Source organism: Notolabrus celidotus, chromosome 7, assembly GCF_009762535.1.
Source record: "Notolabrus celidotus isolate fNotCel1 chromosome 7, fNotCel1.pri, whole genome shotgun sequence".
Taxonomy (NCBI): Eukaryota; Metazoa; Chordata; class Actinopteri; order Labriformes; family Labridae; genus Notolabrus; species Notolabrus celidotus.
In genome coordinates this window covers 28454821-28475869 of record NC_048278.1, presented here as the reverse complement: position 1 = coordinate 28475869, position 21049 = coordinate 28454821, and the positions used below count along the sequence as shown (strand labels likewise).

At 39.8% G+C, this 21049-nt stretch overlaps 2 protein-coding genes across 2 annotated transcripts in view; both read right to left on the bottom strand.

Annotated features, from left to right (window-relative positions):
• Window positions 1–3956: 3956 nt before the first annotated feature.
• On the bottom strand, window positions 3957–12861 carry LOC117816259 (voltage-dependent calcium channel gamma-3 subunit). Its single transcript, XM_034688448.1, has 4 exons — window positions 12260–12861; window positions 5497–5580; window positions 5255–5395; window positions 3957–4645 (listed from the first exon to the last, which is right to left on the bottom strand). Exons 1-4 carry the CDS (start codon window positions 12471–12473, stop codon window positions 4080–4082), a joined length of 1005 nt encoding a protein of 334 aa, XP_034544339.1. The 5' UTR covers window positions 12474–12861; the 3' UTR covers window positions 3957–4079.
• Window positions 12862–16618: 3757 nt separating this feature from the next.
• The window catches only part of LOC117815993 (protein kinase C beta type), a 58842-nt gene continuing 54411 nt past the window's right edge, over window positions 16619–21049 (bottom strand). Inside the window, exon 17 of the mRNA XM_034688043.1 lies at window positions 16619–19299. Within this exon, the coding sequence (XP_034543934.1) occupies window positions 19147–19299 (153 nt within the window). The 3' untranslated portion in view covers window positions 16619–19146. The remainder of the gene's footprint in view (window positions 19300–21049) is intronic.

The window sequence follows — 21049 nt, the reverse complement described above, 5'->3', positions numbered from 1 at the left end:
AAAATTATATTTCTTAAATTTAATCAGTTGAAAATATTGAGTCCATAGTTGTGAGTCAGATTCAGCTTCTTTATAAGATCCATCTACCTTCTGTTACGAGACTTTCAAAGGGTGATTGAAGTACTTTTAACCTTTGCCCTGTTTTTACTTTTTTTGTAGTCTAAATCAGAGACAAGTACACAGAAAAGCTCCTGTCCTGTTTGTTTCTCAGCCAACAGCTGTGAGACAGACCATAGTAGCTGTAACTTTATCCTCTGTGGCGAATATGTCTTTAGCAGGTCGTTTTTTTTATTCAAGAGTCTGTGTATTGTTAAATATATCCTCTCTGGTGTCTTCTATTTTATGTTGTCTGATGAGCTACACCGAGGTTGTTGCAGCAACACAGACATAAGAGCAACAGAGACATAGTAAGAGCAACACAGACATGGTAAGCAGAATACGATCAGAATAAGTGTAAAAACAAAAACAAATAAAGTAATATAAATAATATAAAATTACATGGGGCGCCGTTGGCCTAGCGGTCTAAGTGAACGCCCCATATACAGAGACTATAGTCTTTGTTGCAGAGGTTGCATGTTCAACTTCCGACCTCTTCCTTTTGCTGCATGTCTTCCCCAAGCGGCAACCTCCGGTCTAAAAATATGAGTCCAATGCGGAAGTGTTAAAAACTGCAGTTCATCGAGGGTCCTTTTGAGGCTGGCTCCGGAAGTACCGGAAACCACATACACACCAATTCAAAAAAGCCGATCTTTACAGCAGAAATAAACATGTTTACAGCCTGGTACAAAAGAGGAGTGTAGTCTGGATAGCTCATTTCTCGATCGGCACACATTGTATGGAGGGTGAATTTTTTTCTAATGCGTCAATTTCAAAGATATTGAGATTATTAGTCTTCCAATGAGAGGCACAGCTGACTTGATTGACAGGCGGGAACACTGTAGCTGTTGGCTAGGAGGCTTAAAGCCCGCCTCTTTATGTCACAATCGCTAGATAGCAGCAATATGGCTCCCGCCGACGATTGGCCTCAAAACAGCTCTTCAGAAACAGATGGGTGACGTCACGGATTCTACGTCCATATTTTATACAGTCTAGGGCTCAGAGTTGTTTACTCAGAAAGTGAGTTAATTACCACCCACTGTCCAAAACCCTGGGTGAAAGTGGATGCTGCTACCTCTCCTCTGTCACCTCACCATTTTCCATTTGGTGACCTTGACCTCTAAAGCCATGTTTGCCCTGTTGATGCCTTTGAGAGTTTCTTATATCAAATATCAGACACATACTATGACTTGCTGTGCTGTTTACTGTACTTAAAAGCCTTTTAAAAAACTCGGTGCTTCATATGTTTTCAGTCGGTGAAATTTAAAGATAATATATAATCAATATCTTAGTAGTACGCTTACAAATACAAGTATACAAGGATATGAAATCATACATACAAGAGAAAGAACATTCTGTATTCATAGTATTGACCGCTTCCTGTGAAAATTGTACAGAATTACAACACATTATGGAGAGTGGTCATGTTTGCACAGTTTATGGAGTTGCCAGGTGGTTTTCTTGTGATCAGCAAAGGATGTGACTGTGAGCGTAGTCCTTACATCTGCCTTGGATGCTAGTCTGGATGATGCTGCTGCCATGGAAACACATCAGGGTTTCTCTGTCTGCCTGCTGTTGAACTGCCCAATCATCCCGTATTACACAACTCATTCATGCATGTTCACATACATTAAGTCCTTTATGTATTCCAGTACGAGGGGAACAATCATTTCTGTTACATGTATGTTTGCACTTTATATATTCATTCTGTTTTCTTTTGTTCCTGCTTATGTCAGGATGGATTATTCTCTTTTCAATTCCTCTTACCAGACAGACACCTGATCAGCACAGAAGCATCAGCACTTCACCTTGAACCACACTTATGTCCCTGCAAAGCACATTTTGTCAACTTATTCTCTTTATTTGATGTAAACAGAGACTCAGTGACATAATCAGAGGGGCAAAACCGTTCATAACACTTAGACTCACAAACAACACAACACACACTCAGACACACAAACAGAGAGAAAGAAAGAAAGAGGGCTCTGCATTTAATAGGGTTTTAATGTTGCCCACATAAAGGTGGACAAGAACACGACATCGTTTGTTACATCATACCTCGTTTTGTAAGTACGTGTGATAGAGTCTTATTTTCATGGCCTCTTTTCTGTCCCACTCTGCATGACTTACTCATACACACTCCTATAACTTAATAGAGTCATTCATTCACACACCCAAAAGAAGATTTACTATAGATATAGAAAACATGCAGAGCAGAGCAGAGGACACACAAAGACCACACAACTGTTAGACCTCTATTATGTGTTCTCATTCACTTAATCTCTTTTTCTCAGAGCTCATCAACATTAAAACAAAGAAAAAATAAGTTCTCTAGGAGCTGGAACAATTAGACGATTAATAATTGTCTATGATGACCTCTAAAATGTTGATTTTTGTTTTGTTTTACTTTGGGAGTTCAGATGCGTCTTGAATTTTTATCATTCGAGGCAGATGGCTGCTTAACATGAGTCTGGTTCTGCTCGAGGTTTCTGCCTGTTAAAAGGAACTTTTTCCTTGCCGCTGTAACTTGCTTAAAGGTGACATATTACGCTCTTTTCATCAAAATATATTGGTCTATGAGGTCCCCAAAACATGTCTTTAAAGTTTATGCTCAAAAAAACACTTTGAAATCAGATTTTGGCATGCCTGAAAAACCCTCTTCTTCAAGTGGATGTGGCTTCGGCTGTATAGTACGTTGATCTAATGTTTACATGTTGGCTGAATAGACACACTGCTTACAGACCAAACTGCTTACAGACCAAACTGCTTACAGACCACACTGCTTACAGACCGCTCTACTTCAACCCTCTGAATTTGATCCAGAATCTGATCCTGACGGAGAGGCGCCTGTAGCAGGACCTTTCTGAACTATTGGTCACAGATTTTGTGTTTCTTGTTGTTTTATTTGTCAGTATGTAGACGTGTGTCTTGGTACACAGCTACTAACATGTAGCTATGTGGCTATGCTAACTAGCGCTAGCACTTATCCATGATAAATAAAAATCATCCACTAGATCTTCAAATCTGCAGACGTGGGGAGTAAAACCGACCTTAGTGTTTATTAAGACAGCCTAAAACTAGCATGCCTCCCTCCTAAGCTCCTTGTTAGCACACATGTGTGCAGGTAATGAAAAACAGAGGAGGGGTTCAGTATTATTTTATACAGTCTATGGGCTGAACAAGCTCCGAGCTCTGACCTCCGTGACAGACCGGATATTGTTGTGACGTAACAAAAACACGGAAGTCTGAAACGGCTCGTTTTAGACACATTTACAGAAAGGTGGACAAATCAAAACAGGGGCAGAATGGATTCTTTTTCATTTTCGGGGGGTTTGTAGACATGCCAGGGAAACATATTTCAGGTAGAGAACCATTAAAAAGTCGATTTTGCATGATATGTCACCTTTAATACTGCAAGGTGCAATGCTCATGGTGGATTAAGATGAGAGCAAACTGAGTCCTGTCTGTAAGAGTGGACTGGATCTTATCCTGTCTTTATGTTGGGTCTTTGTTAATAATTTAACATAGAATACGGTCTAGACCTGCTATGTTTGTAAAAACGTCTTCAGATTACGTTTGTTGTGATTTGGTGCTATATAAATAAAGATTGATTGATTAAGTTTCACCACAGCCAGCTTCCTATTCATTTTTTTTTGCAACAAAACACCAAGACAGTTTCCTCATATGTGTAAACCTACTTTGCAATAAACCAGATATTATTCTGATTTAAGCACATTGGTCGACAGAAAAACAGAACATTTCTGAGACATCACAATCAGTTTTGGATAGTTGTGTTTTTTTTGTTTTTTTACAATTCTTTAACACCTTAGTGACTTTAAGTTAGTAAAAATAAGCAGAGATTGAGTGAGGCCCCTCCAGTCCAGCCCTGAAAACATTTCCTGCTTTCTTTAACAAGACAGTGAGAGGACTTCTTCTTAGTCAATGTTCTCCTGCAGCAGAAGTTCCTCTCAGTTCCTCTCCTCTCAGACAGGCGTCGTCCTTCTGTTTGCTGCACAATTTCCTGGCAGCATCTCTGTGTTGTTGTGAGCAACTGCCGTACTTAAATCGTCCACATCCATGTCGATCTTACCGTCCTTTAACGGCGAGGCTAAAGTGTAGAGCATGAACTCAGACCCCACCGTCACAGGTGTAGGCAAACCCGCCATTGTGATCTTAGACTCATTCGAAAGAGACGGCTCTCTGTCTCGCAGGGATGTCTGAAAGGAGTGCGAGTTGGATTCCCCTATGCTGTGGTTGCTCCTCGAGCTGTACCTGCGACCGCGGTTCTGGTAGTAACGGTTGCGGAAGTAAGACGAGCTGCGGGAGCAGGGCGGTTTCATGACGGAAGGCCGGCCTTTGGTGCGCAGCTGGCGGTGCTTTTCTATGAACACGTGCACGGCCAGGACGCCAACCATTTCAGCCAGCACGAAGGACAGAGCTCCGAAATAAAAAGACCAGCCGTAGGCGTAGCTCTTCTTGTTGTCGCTCTGGCTGGGGTCACCTGAGTTGGCTGATATGTACACGATGATGCCAATAATGTTGCTGAGACCTGGAGAGAGGGAACAGGGATGTAGAGGGTCAGATGGACAATGAGAGGTTAGCTTGGGTGCATGCATTATACTTATCTCTATTGTTATACTCATTATACTTATTCTACTGTTGTTATCAACATTGCACCATAAGTCTTTATTCTCAGATGATGTTTTTGTTCTGTGTCGTCTGTCTGTCTGTCTGTCTGTCTGTCTGTCTGTCTGTCTGTCTGTCTGCCTGCCTGTCTGTCTGTCTGTCTGTCTGTCTGTCTGTCTGTCTGTCTGTCTGTTTGTTTATACATAATATATGTATGGCTGATAGTAATCATCGTATCTGTTGAACTCTCTTTGTCCATGTCCCCCACTATCCCATTTTCTCTCCCAACCGATCTGGTTAATGGCAGTCCACCAGTATGTCTGGTTCTGCTCCAGGTTTCTGCCTGTTAAAAGAATGTTTTTCCTCAACACGTTGACTGCATGTTTGCTCATGGTGGCTTTATGTTTAAACAACCAAACAAAGGTTACAGAACAGACCGGCTCTTTAAAATGCCAAGATAACTTTCATCATTATTTGGCACTCCATATTTAACAATAGATGGATTAATTGAGGATTTTTGTGGGTTTCTGACCTGCAGAGACAAAAAGTAGCCCCGCGCAGAGGATGACATTATAGCGTGACTTGTAGAACTCACTGGCAGCTACACACACACCTCCCAGGAATAACAACCCCACACTGAGGATGGGGAAGAGGCTGGAGGCTCGTACTGCTCCTAAAGACAGGATAAGAAGTTAATGTAGTATGAAGAATTTACAATATCTCAAGAGACTTCTGTTACAGATTTCAGAAAAGGGAATTTAGTCAGTCACTCACGTAGTAAATACTCTGCAGCGTCCTGCTCATAGTCTGCATCCTCTGCAAAGTGGTCGATGTCTTTGCAAACGCCTCGAAATGTCCCTGCAGAGACGCAGAAATAAACATAACAGCACATCAGTCTGATACTTCAGCTCTGCATTACTCTGTATATGGTTATATAACTGTTATACAGGGAAATGTATGCAGCTCACATTGTGTTCAACCCAGTGAACTGTACTTTCTCAGATGTTGACTTGCATAATGCTAAATGTAAATGTTAAATGAACTGTGTTTTATAGCGCTCTCTCTAGTCTTCTGAACCCCCCAAAGGGATTTTACATTACAAGTAACCTACGGCTATGCAGAGCTCATCAGTTTTTAACTAATCCCATTCACACACAGATGGCACAGCGTCTTGCCTAAAAACACTTCGGCATGTGGACAGCAGAGCCTGGGATCAAACCCCTAACTCTCTGATTGAGAAACAACCATCTCTGGAGCATCAGTGTCACAGAGAGGGCGGCTCTGAGCCATAGCCGCCCTCTCTGTGACACTGATGCTCCCTATCTGATGGGCTGAACTGTATTGATATTTTTCTGATTTCACACACTGTAATATAGTTTCAAGCTAAATAGAACATGTATAAAAAAGCAAGAGCTACTTATTTATATAACACCTAGATAGATGAAGATGAAGTAGTCAAAGCAACATGTATATTGTTGGAGTAGTCTCTGTGGGATAACATGTTTAGCCGTAAAGGAAATGTATATTTTTATACTCTTTTTAGAGACATATTGTTCATACATTTCCTTAAACTCCAGCCACTTTATTACTACATTCTGTACATAACTGTCAGTCTTTTTAAAAGCAGCAAATATATTTTATATTTAGGTCAGATTGTAATACTGCTGTATGGAAATGCTGCTGAACAAAGTTTTTTTTACAATGACAATAAAGTACTTATCCTATCCTAACCTATATGTTTTCACTCTGTTCACTGGTTCTGAGCCACATTTGGGTAGTTTAATCTGAAAGAGGCTACATTTTAAAAGTCTTTCAACTAAATATAAGCTAGGTTTATACTTAAAATGATTATCTTTTTCTACAAAATCAGAGATTTTTATCATTTTCACTTAAAAAGATCCCAAACATCCAAACAAATTCAGACACAATACAACTGATATTAAATGAAACATAATTAATTATTGGATGTTTTTCAATAAGACAATACATATATCTTAAAACAAATTACAAAGGAGGCCCAGTAAGGATGATAAGACTCTTGCTTAATTCATTTTAAGATTTTATTTGTTTTTAATTCGTTAAATGGAGTAGCTCCACAGTACATCACTGACCTCCTGCAAAGCTACACTCGCAAGGTCATTGAGGTCTACAGGACAGCAGCTTCTTGTGGTCCCTAAGTCCAGGCTGAAAACCGGGGGTGGCCGTGGCTTCTCGGCAGTGGCCCCCAAACTGTGGAACAAGCTGCCCCCCCATTTTAGATTGTCCCCAACATTACCGACTTTTAAATCCTGTCTTAAAACATATTTTTACTCCTTGGCTTTGAGAGTTGTTTGGTCTCTGTCTCTGTCTGTTCTTTCATTGGATTATTATTTGCTCCTGCAGTGTTTTTATTCTATTTATTTTTTTATTATTTATTTTTTTAAGTGTTTTATTTGTTTTATCATGATTCTTTTACTTTATTCTACTTCATTCTCTGACAGCGTTTTATGTTCTGTGTGTTTAAACTTATTTTCCTCACTGTGCAGCACTTTGCTAAACTTGATTGTTTTTTTAAATGTGCTACATAAATAAAGTGGATAGGATTGGATTGGATTAATTGTTGGTCTTAAAAAATGTTTTCATTGAAAAAATAGCATTATTGGCTTGGCCAATCTCCATATTTTTTGTCAATCATTGCATCAATAATAGCCAACAAGTCATGCTCTGAAGGAGCAGGTAACCTCCTTGAGAGCAGGTTCGCTAATGTAACCTATATCATATAATTATATCATAGGGAATAGAATGTAATTTGCAAGTATTTCAAGACAAAATATTCCACTTCAGTTTCATTCAGATGGACACTAAAGTCTGTGCTGACAAATACAGAATAATCGCTACAGAATTGTAGTTTCTCTGCAAAAGTGACTCAGAAAAACAAAGAGTACTGCTTTTGTGGCATCTGAAAAAGTTCAACAATGCTGGTGCCGAGTTGAAACACAACTGAGAGCAGCTGCATTTTAAAGCTTTTCTGTTTGTCATGTTGTTAAGTGTCAGTATTTGTGATTTTATTTAGCAATATTGTTTTTCTTTTCTGTGTGGCCTATTATTACCACACAGCTTTATTCCACTGCTTCTAATGGAGCTCTACAAATGTCAAACAGAAATGTACACAGTGATACCATAGATGTGCAAATGTGATAAGTCATTATGCAGGCAAGCAGACATTAGGGGACTAAAAACCAACAAGGATACTGAGCCGTCCCTCTAATCATTCAGCCCTTGAACAAACAGAGCGTCTCTATAATAACATGTAAACAGTCGTAAACCAGCCGCACACATATTTCCTGTCTCCAGTAACCTTTGGCCCAGCTGTGCCTTTCAACATTTGCACACAGAGATTTATTGATAAACGTGTCCCTCTGCGCTGCACTGATTGACCAGTTATTGATGGTGTGATTCCGTTGCCATGGTTACCAAAACAATACTCACTCAGCGGCTACAACTCGGGCCACAATGAGCGGGTCAGAGGGAAAAAGCACGGCACTGAGGGGGCTTTTATTCTAATTACTGTCAGGATACAAAGAGAGTGAGGTGGGGTTTGTTTGGCAGCGTTTCTCCTCACTCTGACCAAAGAGAGATGTTTATTATGAAGAAGATTTGTCCGCCTGCTAAAGGACCATTAGTACCCACAGACTGCTCATGTGGAGGACAACATGAAAAACTAAGCATGAAAATAAACAGGCTGCACAGAACCTTCACTGTGGGAGATACACTGATGTTACTAGTGTCTGTATTAAGAGATTTTCTTTTAAATAGATACTTACATGCTAACCCTTGTGTGTGTGTAGTAGGAATGGGTCTCACACAGTATACGATACTCAGCTTGACATGATATATGATACCTTATAATACAGTATGATACTATAGGCTAGGAAACAATACAATGTGATATGGTATGCTATAATACACTACAGAAGGATAAGTAATGATACAGTGTTGTGAAAGTTTTCTGTCTCTCTGCTCTTGCTTGTATGTATGAAGGGTGGTATTTAAATGAAGGTGAGTTGAGTTTAAAAAGCCAAGAAAAACCCAATTAAACACCAGTGTCTTGAAAACTTAGAAACACACATATTAGTATAATTTGTTGGCTGAATATTTGGCTATAGGTTCCGACTTTAACACCCAAACACAAGGGTAAAGAAACACTGAACAAACACAAACATTGAATTATTCTCTATTTCACAAAATTACACCCCTTGAAATCATTTGAGTTTTTTGCCCATTGGAATCTCTCCTGATACTTTCATAAAACTCTTTCAAATGTTCACATGAGCTGGCTTCATCAGCGCCAAGCACCAGTAACTACATCTTGAATTGCTAGCAGGATAAGCCATGACGAATGCCTGCCAGGTGTCGTAAAACTCAATGCTCGGTAACTCTCAGCAGCTTTTGCTAACTTTTTTTTTTTTTTTTTTAAAGTTATATTTTTGGCCTTTTTGCCTTTATTATATAGGACAGGTGGAGAGAGACAGGAAGTGTGGGGAGTAGAGAGTGGGGGAAGACATGCAGGAAATGGTCGACCGGCCGGGAATCGAACCGGCGACCCCTGCGACGAGGACTGTAGCCTCTATATGTGGGGCGCTTAGACCGCTAGGCCACCAGCGCCCCGCTCTTGCCAACTTTTGAATCCCCCCGGGATGTGAGCTGTTGTTTACTATCTCCGGAGTGAACTAATATGATATCACATGATACCGTATCATTCCAATCGATATGATACAATACAATAAGTTAGGATACAATATGACATGATAAAATATGACATAATACAATACCATATAAGCTGATATTATATGAAACAATATGATACACTACAAGATGATACAACACAATTTGATGTGTTAGGATAAGATATCATATTAAACTGTATGATAAGATGCAATACAATACAACACACTATAATACAAGATGATCCAATATGTTAGTATACAATATGATAGTATACAATATAAACGATATTATATTATTAATATGTCATTTGTGGCACCATGAGGAGTCCTGCAGCTGTAAGGCAGTAAGTTAAACTGACAGTGAAATTAGTTTTGAAGACTACTGTACTAATAAGTCAAATATTGATGTTTGTTGCAAGGGATGCAATAAACATATTGCTCAAGTCAGGACAACAACATATATTGCTGTATTGATTTTATATTCAGCAGTGCCTGTCAAGTCACTTTTTATTGTCACTGATTTTATAGCAACAACATTACATCTGAGACAAATAGAGTCAAATTATGAAATATTTCAAATAGAAACCATATTTAAAAAGTAGTGTTGACACATTATGTCAGACACAGAATGACACAGAGGATAGATGGAGCATTGATGTTCTCTGCATGCTTTTTTTTTAACCTATCCATTAAAGCATTTGGAGGCTGAGAGTTAGAGAGGGCAGCAGCAGAGGGAGGGGATGAGAGGAGCAGAGGGATGACAGTCAGAGAAATAATGGAGCTGAACCTTTTCATTTCATTCAGAAAATTAGAAGAGCAATCACAGGGCGAGAGAAAGAGGAGTGATATTAAACTTTAAATAATTCAAAATGCCATTTCCATACATTAGAAATCCAAGATTCAAAACCCTCGTCCTCCTGCCTTCACTGAAATGCTCCCCTGTGACTTTTACAATCCCTTCAATTCAAACATAAATCCATCTCAGGTGAAGTAGGAGCCAGTGAGAGGAGAGTTTTGAAGAGTTTTCTAAAGTTTTTAGAGGGCATAAAGAGATTAAAGGAAAAGTACTCAAAAAAAAGAGCTTAGGAGAGGTAGAATAACAGACGTCTGTTGCAGTTTCTATACAGTGCAGAAGTTCAGAGCTCTGCCCACAAATCTGAAACTGAGTTTTTCACTGTTTGAAGTGGCCTTAAAAAAGAACCATTCAGCATATTCATTTCGATCATTTTTTTACTTTTTCTCCCAAAATGTACACTTGATGTGACTTAGAAGAGAAGCTGTTTTGATGATACATCATCCTTGCCTGCTGTTGCGTTGTTTTGTTTCATTTTGTGGTCTGTTAGCTGACAACATTGAATCTAGCTGCATGGCTTTACTGAGTTTTCAGCTTTGTATATCTAAAATGTTTAAAGTAAGTCTCTTACAGAAGATTTATAGTTTGTGATCATTGAAAACATTTAATCTGTTAATAAATGTATTTTGAAATGGTCTGTTTCTGCTGAAAGGCTTGTTAATAAACACTGGTTTGAGGCCTGTTGTAGCTCAACAAGTCCTGCCTCTGTGTCAGACCAGCTAGAATTCTGCTGCTGCTGTTTTTACACTTAGAAAAACTCTGACAGTTTGTTGTTAGTAGAATTCTTCAGACATCTCTATTGCAAACTATCCAGCATGTCCTGCCTTTGCTGAGGGGAATGAGGGCTCTTTACATCAGCTGTACACTGAGCCAGCCAAAGTAAGTAGAGTTAACATACTCCGCTGTTAATTCAGTTCACATCAACAGGAAATGCAAATAATTTTGGTTTTGTCCAGGGAACCATCTGGCAGAGCTTAGAAGCTGAACTTAAAATACCGGTTTATTTATCAATTTCTGCTCAAGGAGGTTTGTTTCTGCTTTCGATCCACTATGTTAATGTTGTATCACTTCCGGATTTCCCACAGGGCGGGCCGAGGGTCATAATCACAGAGTCTGTGTGTGTTAACCATCCATTTAAAAAGTAGTGGCTTTAAAAGAAATTTGTTTGGACACCTTACTAAAGCTTTAAATTTTTTCTCAACAATCATTATCATTCTGCTTTCTTTTACATGTAACAGGTAAAAAGAGGCTGTGCCAGCACTTAAATTTAGTCCCTTGATCTGACACCTACCCCGCACCTGTGGTTTTAGACATTACAAACAAATGTACAGAAGTAATCCCTCTTATAAATAATGTTCTTGTTTGCTTTTTTAGTACATAAAGATATGTCAATATTGATTTCAGCCTCTTTCACGAACAGCTAAAAACTCTTCACAGGAGCTTTAAATAATAATCTTAATCTGAAATACTTTCAAAACTTAAACATTTACGTGGTCGACTTTTTGCATCAAGTACAGCCTACTTTTGGTTTTGAAATAATGAACCTAAATGACCACTTACAACCTTTGCCAAGTAACTTTTTAAATACAATCTATTTCTAGATTACTAAAGTCTGATATATCCACCAGTATTTACTTCAAACTAAGTATACCATTATCATGATTGATCGTCCTAATTTATAGAAATACAGGAAATCTTTTCTCTGAAGGAAAATTAACATACATAAATTGGCTGGCCCAGGCTATAGTTACATTTTTGGTCAGAAGTCATCTACACAGACGCGCTTTAACAAGCTGTGCCCTCTTTCCAGTGGAATCACAGGCCTTATGCTAGTGAACATCCATTGATCTTATATGTTGATAAATGACTACAATACTGGTTGAGATATTTTAAAGTTTTCCCCTGTTTTAAATACCCCTCAGCTGTAGAAACCAACTTCAAACTGGACCGTGTATTGCTTTGGAAGTAAATGTCCTACCCTCGGTGCAGCAGGTCCTCCACAGCCCGGAGTGGGTCAGGACCTCCTCGTTCTTGCGGACAGTGTCGTTGTCACTCTGGCTCTTGGAGCGGCATACCCCGCGGGAGTAAAGCCAGTAGTCCGTGCCCACGGCGATGGTCATGAGGCTGAAGGCGCAGAAAGCCCCCGCCGTGGTCAGCAGCATCATCATACCCCGGTTACACACCCTCATCATCTCCGGTGGACGGGCACCAGCAGGACTTAGAAACTTTTAAAAACTTTCCCCCGGTGTTTTTTCTTTGTGTGGTTCCAGTCGACTGAAGGAAACTCCGAGTTTGTGAACATTTTCTCTAACCTACACTCTTCTAGTGGAAATCTGTACTGGCTTTACGGAACGAGTCATTCGTCCCTGAACTACACACAGAGTAGGTGCGCATCCATGTCAGGGCGCAGGAGAAGAGATCACGGGATGTGTTGTGTTGTCAGAAGCACAAGATAAAAGTCAAAGAAAGAAAAGTAAAAACAAACAAAAGAAGTGGAAAATCAAAAAAAAGCATCATGGATAAAACCGAAGTTGACGGAAATAAAACAACAGCTGCGCGCTTTTGGCACGGTCCAGTTCAATGTAGCTTAACTCCGTATGGCTCCAACTGCAAATTAGCTACGCCCCCCCCCCCCCCCCCCCTCTCTCTCTCTCTCTCTCTCTCTCTCTCTCATCTCTCTCTCTCTCTCTCTCTCTCTCTCTGTGTGTGTGTGTGTGTGTGTGTGTGTGTGTGTGTGTGTGTGTGTGTGTGTACTCCTGCTAATGAGTGTGTTATAGTGCAAAGTGTTTAGCCTGATTCAGTTCACAGTGACGTCAACAGTTCAGCACCATGGACAGCAGCACAGTGACCACAGCTGCTTTGGTTTCAGAATAAGAGCCACTCATTTGTCACGACGCAGACTTAACCTATTTGAAAATTGAAAAATAAAGAACATACAGCTGTTTTTAATGTCAAAATGTCCCCCTCATTTTTCAAGATCATATTTTAATTGTTTATTTTTTGGGGATTTCTGTATTTGCTGTCTTTCACTCACTGATGTCCATTGCAGTGTTTTATCATACCGTGGCCCTGAAGGGTAAAACACAACAACATTTCAGAAAACACAACAACATTTCAGAAAACATAACAACATTTAAGAAAGCATAACAACATTTCACCTAAAAGACCTAAGGAGCCAAGCACTGCAAAGTTGCCCTGTGGGGTAGTGGACAGGGCTGCTACCTTTCAATCTGATGTTTCTGGGTTCAAAACCAAGCGGCAACCTCCGGTCTAAAAATATGAGTCCAATGCGGAAGTGCTAAAAACTGCAGTTCATCGAGGATCCGCTTGAGGCTGGCTTCAGAAGTACCGGAAACCACATACACACCAATTCATAAAAGCCAATCTTTACAGCAGAAATAAACATGTTTACAGCCTGGTACAAAAGAAGAGTGTAGTCTGGATAGCTCATTTCTCGATCGGCACACACTCTGTGGGGGGTGACATTTTTTCTAAAGCGGCAATTTCAAAGATATTGAGATTACGAGTCTTCCAATGAGAGGCACAGCTGACTTGATTGACAGGCGGGAACACTGTAGCTGTTGGCTAAAGCCCGCCTCTTCACATCACAATCGCTCAACAGAAGCAATATGGCTGCCGCCGACAATTGGCCTCAAAACAGCGTTTCAGAAACAGATGGGTGACGTCACGGATACTAAGTGCATATTTTATACAGTCTGTTCAAAACCAACTATGTGTTGCAAATGTGAAATGGAAATGAGACACGCTCATATATGGTTGAGCTGTGCTTTTGAACTACTACAAAAAATTGGGAAATGAAAAGACCTAAAGAGGCAAGCACTGCAAAGTTGCCATGTGGTGTGGTGGACAGGGCTCCTGCCTTTCAATGCAAGGATCCTGGGTTTATATCCTGGCAGGGGCTGTGCATGAGAGATAGAAATGAAACACATTCCTCACACTGGAGATTGAACTTTACGAAGTATAATATCCAAACGGTGGAATGAAAAGACTTCCAGAAGAAGACCTGTGGTGTTGAGGATAGGAAACATGATGTTGTGTTTCCTGAAATGCAGTTGTGTTGTCTGTAATGTTGTTGTGTTTTCTGAAATGTTGTTGTGTTTTCTAAAACATTCTTGTGTTTTTCCCTTCAGGGCCACCGTAGTACCAGGAGAAGTATCTGTCAATAAAAACACAAGAAGTTCTTCAGTCAATGATGCAGGAGGGTTGGATGGCTTTCTTCAGCCCTAAGTGGTGCCCGCAGTGTTTCTCTATGGCTGTTGTAAAACTTTAACAAAAACCTTACTTCAGTGGCAAATACATCATATTTTTGAGAATTTTGAATTATCTCACTAAAGCACTGGCAAAAGTATTCACTTCTGAGATTTTTTTATGTTTAGAAATAAAGCTGTCTACTCGACCTGTCCATTTATATTAATATCCTCATCAGGATTCAATCTATCTTGAGATGGAAGAAGAGCTGCCTCCTTAGACGAACAAATAAAATAAATGAGAATATGAATATTTAAGGCTTTTAAAGTGAGACAAATTACGGGAGCCAAAGCAATAAGTATAAACTAATAGTGTGGATAAAGAGCAAAGTAGTTACATACCTTTTATTTTCTTAGAAAAAAGGTCTCATCAGATTCTACAGGACCAGGAGTTCATTTTCAGCTTTGTAATGTTCTACGCAGAGCTCATTTACTAATGTTTTCAGTGCATCAAATTAGATTCTCACTCAGACTTTTCTCAGTAGTTATACCTGAATAGAAACAATTGTCCAAAATGAACAGTTCCGATTAATTGTTAAAGTAAATAATCAAACAAGTTTATCCGTACATTTGCAACATTGCAAGCCTCAGATGCTCTCTCCCCCTCTGCTGCCGAAACTCCCATACACGCCTTAATAACCCCCCGACTTGACTACTGCGACAGCATCCTTTACCGCCTTCTCTCCACTGACCTCAAAAAATTCCAATACGTCCAGAACTCAGCTACCTGGTTACTCACCCACTCCAGCTCCAGAGCTCACATTTCACCCATCCTTCAGCACCTCCACTGGCTCCCCTTACAGCACTGAATCCACTTCAAGATCCTGCTCATCACCTACAAAGCCCTCAATAACCTTACCCCCTCATACCTGACCGATCTCCTCAAACACCACTCCCCATCTCGACGCCTCAGATCATAAGATGCCAATCTCCTGTCCCCCTATCACCAAGACCAAGCACCGCACCTTGGGGGACAGAGCCTTTGCCATTGCTGCCCCAACTATCTGGAACTCTCTCTCTCCAAACATCCACAACTCTGACTCTCTTCTATCATTTAAAAAACACCTCAAGACCTTCCTGTTCAAAAAAGCATACAACACATAATCTCTACTCCCGCCCCACCTCTGTCCTCGTTCTGTTTTATTCATCTGCTTTGTTTTTATCTTATTTTTATTACAACTTTTTCTGTAAAGCGACTTTTAGTACCAAGAAAAGCGATATACAAAACCTATCAATTATTATTATTATTATTATTATTATTATTATTATTATTATTATTATTATTATATCATGATTCTTATAATTATTGGTAGTAGTATTTTAATAATAATAATAATAATAATAATAATAATAATAATAATAATAATACTACTACTAATAATAATAATAATAATTTTCTTTACTGGATTATTAGAGTGGAGGAGGGATGGTCGAGGGAAAACATAACAACACAAATACATCAGTCAATGAACTTTCCATAGACCGTGCTAGTCAGCTTCAAAACAACACAATAATCTGTGCTGCTGTGGACTGAACTGACCTGTACTGACCTGTTCTGCCCTGTACTGTCATGTCATCAGTAAGTTAAATGTGTGTTTTGGTTAGCTGAAGGGGTGTGACGTCAATCCCGTGACTCCACCACTACCACAGTCAGTGGGTGAAACTCAGTCCAATGTATTGCAGCCCCGGCAATCATCTGCATTTGCTCTATATAAACTATTTGGAGTTTATTTACCTCTAAAAACAGAAGTTGTCATGCAAGTGCAGTTTACCATCTGCTCCTAGACAACATCTCTTTTCTCCAACTTCTCTTAAACTGAAAGGAAGTCCTGTTTTGCTAACCATTGGTGACCCCAGAAGCCATAAAAAAGATGGCAGTCTCTCAATTCCTGAGGCGAAATCATTACCAACAGAGGATAGCTAATGGATATTGAGATAGATGGCTGGTCAATAAACCTGATTATGATTCGTGTGAAAATATCCTGAGTTGAAGTAGTATTGCTAAACAACATCCAATCCAGTATCTTTGATTTATTAAACTAAGAACTTTTGATACAGAACACCATTTGTATCTTTTTTGGAAACAGTTTATTTGTAGTTTGCACCTTAATCATTTGTTACAGAGAGCATGCATGTAAGGTTGTAGTTACTGCTCTAAGGTCACTATAAAAGTCCATTTTTAAAGAGTAACCACACACTGAATTGTCTCTTGTAGCCATCGGGGTTTTGTTATATTGCTTATGTAGACACATGGAATTTGAAAATCTTTTCAACTGAAGTCAAACATCTGCTGCACCGCACTCTCTGGATATAACGGACCTTTCAACTATGCTGGTCAGACCTCTGTGACATCATGGCAGGATTTTCACTTTTGGCACACAGATGCTGCAGAGGTGTTCAAACCAGTAAACACAACAGCCAGAGTTACTGAAATGGTATTCTGATATTTCACTTTAATGTAGATATCATACTGTATGTGTCTCTCACACGCAGGTAAAGACAGCACATGCAACACATGTACAGTGTCCTGTTACACAATATCTTCATTGTCTTTATAAAAGTTGCCCTCTTCTCATCCTCTTCTTCTCCTGCCTTTTGCATAGAAAACACTTTATTCTCTCATCTTTTCCGCTCTCCCTCTCGTCTTACTCATCTCGTTTTTTCCAGTTATTTCGACTTGAATGATGCAAGTGTTAGCTTGGGAAAAAGGAGGACTTGGGGACAGAAAAAGACAGAGTGGAGATTAGATGAAGATTCAAGGGAAGCAGAAGAGGAAGAGGAGGAGAGGGGAGACATTGACAGAGAGAGTGCTGGCAGGGATAAAGTGCAGAGAAAAAGGGGAGACGGGGCAGTGAGGAGTAGTAGAGAAGTGTACAATAACATGGAACCACTTCTAGCTCTAAATCCCTCTCTTATTTACACATACACCGAAACATACAGAATTATAACATCTACTTTATATGTTCATTTCACTCATATTTTCTTGTCAAGGACAGCGAAAAACGTTGCTCCGTGCTTTGTACAGCAAACTCTTAGCCACACATATTTTGACATATTAGAGATGGCGTACACAGCATCCGGGTGGAAACTAAAACTTGAGCATGGACATTTTAAAACTCACTTGCATCAAGAAATACAACACACTGAGGGTTTTTTTCTTCCTCCATGATGTCAAAAGCAAATTTTAGGGAGCTACTGTACAAACAAATATGGCATGCATAGAGGAGCTGCACCACAAAGACTGTATAGGCCTACACAGCACTAACCCACTGCTTACACAGTGCCATAAAAAAAGAGAAAGCAAAAGAAAAGAAGACAAACATTTCTGAATATCACTGTCAAACAGGCATTTTGGGGATTTCTCTCTTTTTTTGTCTTTTTTTTTTTGCATCAGTTTGGAAGACAAGACGTGCTTAAGACTAAGTTTAAGACTAACTTAGACATGAGCTTATTATTAAGGACTTTTAGCATTCAACAGGTGTTGTCCTTCTTAACTGCAGCCACGTGTGTGTGTGTGTGTGTGTGTGTGTGGGTTCTGACTTGGCCTACTTTCAGGGACCCATTAGACTGATTAACTGAAGATGGCTTGTCCAATCAGAAAAACACCCGTGTCCCCAATGTGGAGAAAGTTTATATTTTGGTTAGCAGTTGAGATAAGGACAAGGTTAAGGTGAGGGTAAGGGTAAGTCTCCAGGAAAGGAATGTATATCAATGTGATGTCCCCAAAAGTTCCCTAAGTAAACAGGAGTGTGTGTGTGTGTGTGTGTGTGTGTGTGTGTGTGTGTGTGTGTGTGTGTGTGTGTGTGTGTGTGTGTGTGTGTGAGCGTGTTTGTTCTCATACATAGGTCCTTGTGGGGACTAATGTGTGTATCAGACCTTCTGAACGAGGACCTTTTGGAAAGTGAGGAACTTTTGGCTGGTTTTCACTGTTTGACAGTTCTTGCTTGGTTTTTTAGCTTCAGGTTCGGGTTAAGGTGTGAGGGATGTACTATCAATGAGGATCCTCACTAACCAATTGTAAAAGTGTGTGTGTGTGTGTGTGTGTGTGTGTGTGTGTGTGTGTGTGTGTGTGTGTGTGTATGGCTGTGAGCGCATACATGACTTATTGATCATGGAATGTTAATGACGCAACTTTTACTGGTCGAAGAGAAGAAAAATCAAGTAAACAAAAGCACACTATTGAGGATCAATAAGATCACATACACAGATATGCACATTCACTGTGACTCATGAGTGCCGGCCTTGTATTGACCTGCTCACCACGAGGTCCTGTGAATACTACACATGCTTGGAGTTGTCTGGAAACTGGTCCCTGGTTACTGGTCAATCAGTCCTACTATGCACAGCCAGAGACTGGAGCCAACAGCAGCTTAATCTGATTCTGCTGCTTTTGTAGATGTGAATATGTTGCAAATGTGAAGGTTCAGGATTATTCTTCCATTTAGATGCTGGTTTTGACTGAGTTGGAATGATATAAGATGCTGTTGCTTTAGCTTCAGGGTACTGAGGACAGGAGTTGTGATGATATTTGTCTGGGTCCTTGATGAATAAAACTGGTAATAGTCTTGTCTTGCTGCGTCCAACCAACATCACCTCCTTAGACTTGTATGACGAATTCCGGGTTGGTGTAGGAGAAGCCCTGAAACTCATTCTGGTCCAGATTCATAATGAAGAGCTTGTCTGTGGGGGTCAGCTCCACCACCATCTTTGTGAACTCCTTGTCAAAGTTGCCGACATCACGGCGAGATTTCTATGGCAGAGAGAAAGACAGGGAGGGAAAGAGTATGTTAGAAAACTGGAGTCTGAGGACTTTGTACAGCCTTAAAAAGGCTGTCAAGGAAGCAGAAGGTCGACAAACAAAACAGTCAACTGTCCCCTTAAAGCACAACGATGAAAGGTAGAGAAGAGGAGCTGAATTGTATCAGCACATACATATACAATAATCTGCAGAGGTGGGAAAAACAATGTTTTGTAAGTCACAATTGCTTTAAATGTCAACTTAATCCAGAGGAAACAAGTCCAAAGTCAATAGTATAGTTAGTTCATAGTACTTTACAATGCATTTATTGTCCCAAACAGGTGCTAAAATAATATGTGTTGATAAGCTAAAGGCAGGACTGTCACCCAGCAGACTGGAGTTCAAGTCCTCTTTGAAATGAAATCTACTCGTTGACTTATTTTTTCAAATGAAATGAACTCTAACCAAGCATTTTTGGTGCCTACCTAACCAAGCCTACAGCCTGTTTCATACTGCTCCAAACAATTACAATTCTGAGAAAGTTGGGATGCTGTGTGCAGCCCATGCAGTGATTTCCACTACACAGTCATGTCTGTTTTTAATGCAGTGCTGCTGATCGCCCAAAGATCACAGCCGACCAGTTTTGTTTTTTGATATTATGTCCTGTAGATGAGGAAATCCCAAAAATGTTTGTAATTTTAAGCCAAGAACATTATTTGGTAATTGAAATTAAATTGAAATTACATTGTTTCTTTTAAAAGAAAAGTTTTTAGTTTCAGCATTTAATTTGTCTTTGTACCATATTCAATTCAATTTAGGGTTTAATGATTTGCAAAACATCAACATCAGTTTTTCAACATTTGACACAGTAATATCTATGGAGTAATATCTATGGAATTGAGGCTGTAGTTAAAATCATCAAAGGCATTGTTTGTAGTTGGTTTGAAGAACAGATTTATGAATCACACATCTCCTGCATTTCCCAACCAATCAGAAATGTCAAGTGCGGAAAGCTAAATTCATAGAGGTCGTATTATCTTGTAAAGTAATTCTCCTGGAGCTGAGAGTATATTGGAGGAGGGTAATGTTTAAATTGAAAGGTTAGTAGTCACTCAGGAGAGGAGAACTGTAGCAAACAGTCACAGGAAGAATCAGTTTAAATTTTTATTTTAGACTGTTTTCAATACAAACTTGAAATTGTGAACATAACTTATATTATATATAACTTGCATATGCTTTTTGGTTCACTGGAGTCTAAGTATAGTCTCACCCACACCTCTGATAATCTGTAAATGGTGGCAACACAAGGAGTCTAGACTCAGCACAACACACTACTGACTCCTTACAGGACTGGGGGAGCAAGTCGACAACAAAACAAACATACCCTGCCAAAAAAGCCAAGAAACACAGCCAAATGATGAAAAAGACCCACCGAAACATTTCAACAGCAGACAACAACAAATGCAAGAAAGATCCAAGACAAACTTCGAGAGCCAGAAAGAGCTTTCAGTAGAGAACAGACGAGAATCGATAAAACAGACCAGCTGCATACCAAACCACCAAGCAAAAAGTCTTTCACACAGTGAGGTAAAGCAGTGAGCCCCAGGCAAGACATATGTATCACACACACGCACACACACACACACACACACACACACAAAGCATTTAATTTCCTACCTCCTCCTTTTGTCTGATCACAGGGCTTCCAGCTGAAATGAGGAAGTGCTGGAAACATTCCCACCTCTACCACTGGTCCGTGAAT